The 5,879-nt window shown below is 36.9% G+C and overlaps 1 protein-coding gene across 1 annotated transcript; it reads left to right on the top strand.

Annotated features, from left to right (window-relative positions):
* Positions 1–3,488: 3,488 nt before the first annotated feature.
* On the top strand, positions 3,489–5,419 carry LOC103941436 (phenylacetaldehyde oxime monooxygenase CYP71AN24-like). Its single transcript, XM_018646047.2, has 2 exons — positions 3,489–4,460; positions 4,590–5,419. The coding sequence occupies exons 1-2, from the start codon at positions 3,528–3,530 to the stop codon at positions 5,208–5,210; spliced, it is 1,554 nt and encodes a 517-aa protein (XP_018501563.2). The 5' UTR covers positions 3,489–3,527; the 3' UTR covers positions 5,211–5,419.
* The last annotated feature ends 460 nt before the right edge of the window (positions 5,420–5,879 follow it).

Below are 5,879 nucleotides of genomic sequence, written 5' to 3'. Positions count from 1 at the left end.
ATTATTATTGAAGGATATATTGTGGTTTAAATCATGATATTATCTTCTGATGGTGAATTATCTTGATACAAGATAGATGAGATGCAAACTATCAAGCTTTGGGACTCTTATCTGGTTAAACAATAATTTGCGTGCAAATTAAATGTTGGTCAGATAAGAGAACAAAGAGGTACATATGAGATTGAATGGGTGTTTGACTGATGTCATGCAAGAGTTGGATGGCATATGGTTTTGTCTTATCATGAAGTCTATCAAATGATAAGTTTGATGGAAGATGGTCTTTAAAGTGTCAGATTATATTGCGATTAAAGGTAATTTATTTTGCATGCATGGTTGTACCTGGACCAACATGGTGGAAAAAGAGAAGTTTTAGTTGGAATAGGATGCATTCGTTTGGTTAAGCCATGCATGTGGAAAAGATATATTTATCTTTTCAAGGAAAATTGGGGGATATTGGATGGCTAAGGCGGTTCCACACAATCTAATGGTTCATAATCAACGTAGCAAGTGATATTCTACAAAGTTAGAGAGGCGATTGGACTCTACAAAGTTATCAAGTTGTGCTAAGCAAAATACAGCCACTATAAATACAAAGTCACGGACAACATTAAGGGTCCCCGATTCAACACACAAATTGCCCTGCACAAACCTCTCAAACATCTTGAGATTTTTTTATTTTCTTTTTATGCTAATACACCTTCAGTTTGGATAAACAGCAATGTGAAGGCAACCGGTGACATCTTCAGTTTGGATAAACAACATTGTTGCCGTAGAATCAGTTGTTCCCAAAGCACCTTCAGTTTGGATAAACAGCACTGCATCGAGGTCGACTGGTTATCTATTCTAGTCTCGGTCGAGAAGGATTTTTGAATCCTTATTGGCAAATGTCATCTCATTAGCCATCTCGGCGAAGTGAGGTGTTACAAGTTACTATATTCGGCACATTGAAAGCCGAATTTGATATTGAACTTCGCAGAACTAGCAGCCTTGTCTTCAGGCTTTAGAACCCGAAGGCCAATGCATGTTCCTTCCTCAGTCGCAGTCACCAGATCAAAAAGTTAGCAACACGCTCAACGCAACATCAACACATTTTACTCATCGGCTGAGCTCGGCCGATGAGTTAGCATGCCCCGCATACAATTGGAGGACGTAGTTAGCTTATTAATTACTCGGCCTGCGCGCCACATAGGTTTGGTAGTTTTTAAGGTCAACAGGTTCATATAGGTGGTTGGCCTCTTTCGTTTGGGTGCTGATTACCTCTTGCTTATGGTTGTGCACATGAGGCATCTGAGAATAAGATGATCAATGGTGGTGGGAGAAGTGGCTGGCTGGAAGCTCGGCGATGAGAAAGTGGTGGATGCTTCTCAGATGTTCTTCTGTTTTTGGGCCTTATGGGCTTTTTTATGTTTATGTTTTTTTTAGACCATTTTCGGTTGTTTATAGATGTAGTTGCGCTTTTGTTTTGTTTGAAATAAAATCTCTTCCTTGACAAAAAAAAAAAGTGATGGATCAACTTAATTAATTAAAGCAGCTTGAGCAAAAAGTTAATTAATTATCTCTTCTTCACAAAAGTAAACATCTTAATTGCATATTTTGCAAGTAATCTCATCCCGGTATTGACTATTAAAATTTCATAATATATTATTTATATATTTTTCTTATATTATGTACTCTTTGAGTATATTATCTTATGTACTTTTGCAAATAGAATTATACCATGCATGCGGACGGACTAATAATTAAACCTTAATTTGGGCTTAAAAAAAGTAATAATACAACCAGGACCCATGCAAGAGCCAAAATATCGTTGGGGTTGGTCCAGTGAAATGTTGCGTATATACGTAATTAAAGTTAATTTATTTGATTAACCTAACATTAAACTATTTAGTGACGTTGATTTAGGTACAACTGGTTGATTATTGTTCGGAGGCTGTTTTCATTATAGAACATATTAAAAAATAGCCCATTTTAGTTGGAGATGAGTTTTTTATCAAAGGGTTATGTTTTGGCCTATGATCTTTTGACCCCCTCGGTTGAAGATAGTATAAAATATGGCATGACGTTCATTAAAAAATAATTATTGCAGAGCTATAGGGCTAAACATGACCTTTAGGCCCCCTTTCGGTAGAATATGGCCTTATATGACTTTGTATTGGGATAAGCAATTGTGTATGGCGGTATCACTTTTATACGTAAACATTTCCCTATAGAAAGATAACGTTCTTGTGACTCCTTTTTTTTTTTTTTTTTTTTTTTTTAACAAATGATATTATCTACACTAAGAGGAAAGAGGATGCGTTTAGCCTCGCAATGAGTTAGCAATAATGTGAGTTCTAATTCGCCTTTGGCAAAAATCAAACTTAAAATCTCTCACTTACAAGTGAAAAGAAATATCATTATATATAGTACTAAGTGGCTCCTTGATTCCAAGATTAAAATGAGTTGATGACTTTGTCAAAAATATCTATCTCTTCGTACTCAAGTTTTGCACAAACTGCTTCTTACTATTATTTTATTTATTTTTTATATTTGTTAGATATATCTCTATTAATTAATAAAATATTTTTTGTCAACCAAAAGAGGGTGAAAAGACTACTTAATCTTCTATCACACACAAAAAATGATGGGCAATAATGTAATTTCACAGGTTTAAATTTTATTGTTTTTTATTGAAGTCTCACCTACATTTGATGTTAAAATAACTCCAATATTAAAAAAATAAAAATAAAATAAAATAAAATAAAACCAAAAACAAAAACAACCCACTCCCCCCCCCAACCCACTCCCCACCCACGTTCTCTCTCTCTCCCCCTCTCTCCTTCTCATTTTAAAAAAAAAATGCAAGTTAGGTATAAAATAAAGGGATGGAAAAGAAATAAAATGTCCTTTTCAGAATATTATTTCTTTAAGTTGAATGCGGTCCACATGTGAAAAGTTGATAGGAAATAGGAATGCGCACAAAATATGGCATGGCGTTCATTAAAAAATAATTCTTGCAGGATTATAGGGCTAAGCATGACCTTTTACCCCTGTTCGGTAGAATATGGCCTTATATGACTTTGTATTGGGATAAGCAATTGCACATGGCAGTATCACTTTTATACATAAACATTTCCCTTTAGAAAGATGACGTTCTTGTGACTCCTTTTTTTATTTTTTATTTTTTTTAACAAACAATATTATCTATACTAAGAGGAAAGATGATGAGCTTAGCCTCTCAATGAATTAGTAATAATGTGAGTTCTAACATATAATTTAACAAATATACCTTTGATCCAAAATAAATATAGTAATTCCTGAATCAACGGAGAGTTGTTGTAAGATATTTTTTTCTTTTCTTTTAATTATTAAAATTTGAAAACAATTTTGAATCTAATACCAAATAATTTTTTTTAATCTAAAAAAAATTATTTTTAAAATATGTTCTTAAGAAATGTTTTGAGAAATTATGATTTTTTTTTTTTTTAATAAATACCAAACAAGCCCTAAGTATCCAAACAAACCCAGCAACAAGAGCTAGAACAGCAATGGCTCTTCTAGCACTAGCGTTTGAGCAGCTGCAGAAGAATGTCTTTCTTCTTATTCTTCTCGTCCTTTCTGCGTTCATTCTCTTTTCATTTACTAGATCATCGTCCAATGGCGACGAGAAACGCAAACTCAAGTTACCACCTTCCCCGCCAAGGTTGCCATTGATCGGAAACCTTCACCAGTTAGGCACATTCCCGCACCTCTCTCTCCATGCTCTCTCGAAAAAGTATGGCGATTTAATGCTAGTGCATTTCGGGAAAGTTCCGACTCTGATTGTTTCGTCTGCAGAGATGGCAAAGGAGGTGATGAAGACACAGGACATTGCTTTCTGCAGCCGGCCAAAAGCCACTGCTCCAGGAATATTGTTCTATGACGCTCATGATGTGGCGTTTGCTCCTTACGGGGAGTACTGGAGGCAAGTTCGGAAAATCTGTGTTCTTGAGCTTCTCAGTCTTAAAAGGGTTTCACAGTTTCAGTACGCAAGGGTGGAAGAAGTTTCCGAGTTGGTCGGAAAGATTCGCAAAGCGTTGAGTCTCAATGGCGGTGGTCCTATTGTTCTGAGTGATCTGCTGGTGGCAACCTCCAACAACATCATCTGCAGGTGTATTCTCGGACAAAAGTTTGAGGGCGAAGAGAACAAGTGGTTCGGAGATGTGACGAAAGATTTGATGTGCCAACTCATGAGTTTCAGTTTTACGGATTACTTTGGTCCGAGGATGAGTTGGCTCGACCGTGCTAGAGGCCACATTAAACATTTGACATCAATTTGGTCCAAATTTGATAAGTTTTTAGATAAGTTGATTGCTGAACATAAGGAGGCAGAGAAAGAAGGCAAGTCTCGCAAGAAGGATTTCGTGGATATTCTCCTCCAAGTTCAAAAGGATGGCAATGACTTTGAGCTCAAAACTGACCACCTCAAAGCACTTCTACAGGTCTGTATATATCCCCCTCCATAACTTACTCTCTATAACAATAACATTGATATAATATATATATATATATATATATATATATATATTTATGGCTGAAGATTGATTTGGCTTTTTAATTTACGATTTCAGGACATGTTTGTCGGAGGAAGTGATACTAGTTGGACTGCCATGATATGGTTGATGACAGAGCTTGCGAAAAATCCGCGTGTGATGAAGAAAGCCCAAGAAGAGGTAAGAAGAGTGGTGGGGAAAAAGGGATTTGTAGATGAGAATGTTGACATCCCCCAAATGACCTACATGATATGTTGCATCAAAGAAAATATGAGAGTTCATCCTCCGGCACCTCTTTTACTTCCCCGTGAAACAAGTACGGATGTGAAATTGGGAGGTTACAACATCCCTGCGAAAACACAAGTGTTTGTCAGCGCATACTCGGTACACAGGGACCCCAAAGTCTGGGACAAGCCCGATGAGTTTTACCCGGAGAGGTTTGAGGAAAAGTCCGTTGGTTTCGTAGGTCAGGAGTTTGAACTCATCCCGTTCGGTGCTGGGAGAAGAGTGTGCCCTGGACTCGGCTTTGGGGTTGCTTCAGCTGAATATGTGCTTTCCAACCTTCTATATTGGTTTGATTGGAAATTGCCTAGTGGTGGTAAAGCATTGGCCGAGACCATGGACACCGATGAAGTTTATGGACTCACAGTCCATAAGAAAGCTTCTCTCAACCTTATCCCAATCCCATACAACCCTTGATCCCTCCATTTAGGTCCATCATACTTATATATGCTTTTAATTAATTGTGTTCTTTGTTTCTGTTTCACCTGAATTTGCATTAGCAATTCTGCACTTTACAATGTTGTGATCCTCAACGAGACGTTGTAATGTGACCGCGTAGAACTTGTAACAGATACGTAGTTTTTGATAGTAATACATATTTCAGATTTCCTAATCCGCTTTGAACATTTGAGAATGCGTGTACATAGTTTTAGTGTCTTTGGAAACATCATCAGGAAAAAAAAGATGGATAGGTATGGAGAAACGGAAGGAGCGATCAAGCGGTACAAAGGGTAGATGAAGAACCTTACCAACCAAACCTAACTAGAAACATGTATAGCTAAGCTAAGTTGTACTACCAGAATAAACATAGGAATAAGTACATGCTTTAGCAGGGATAAACTAGATAACCGAGGCTAATTCGTTTCACCTTAGGCGGCTAGGTTGATCCATAAACTAACTCATGTTCTCGACTTGATGGATAGTTCTAATGTGATTTCGTATTCTCTTTGTCAATTTTTTGCATCATCTTTGCTCACCTCTCCAAATTTGCTACGAAGTTGCACACTAGGATTACAGTGAGCATGATTTTTACATCCTAAAAAGTGTCGAATTCAGCGGCAATGAACTGAATTGTTCTTTTTTGTA

This window comes from the organism of the source record quoted next, unplaced genomic scaffold (genome assembly GCF_019419815.1).
Source record: "Pyrus x bretschneideri cultivar Hongxiangsu unplaced genomic scaffold, Pyrus_bretschneideri_v1 Contig27, whole genome shotgun sequence".
Classification (NCBI taxonomy): Eukaryota; Viridiplantae; Streptophyta; class Magnoliopsida; order Rosales; family Rosaceae; genus Pyrus; species Pyrus x bretschneideri.
Note: the sequence above shows the minus strand (reverse complement) of the source record. Positions and strands in the feature narration are given on the sequence as shown.

What these genes read in the sequence shown, in the direction of transcription:
- LOC103941436 (XM_018646047.2), top strand. Translation starts at nt 3,528, where the DNA reads ATGGCTCTTCTAGCACTAGCGTTTGAGCAGCTGCAGAAGAATGTCTTT. An exon ending in ACCTCAAAGCACTTCTACAG is followed by an intron (nt 4,461 to 4,589) that starts GTCTGTATATAT and finishes TTACGATTTCAG; the next exon opens with GACATGTTTGTCGGAGGAAG.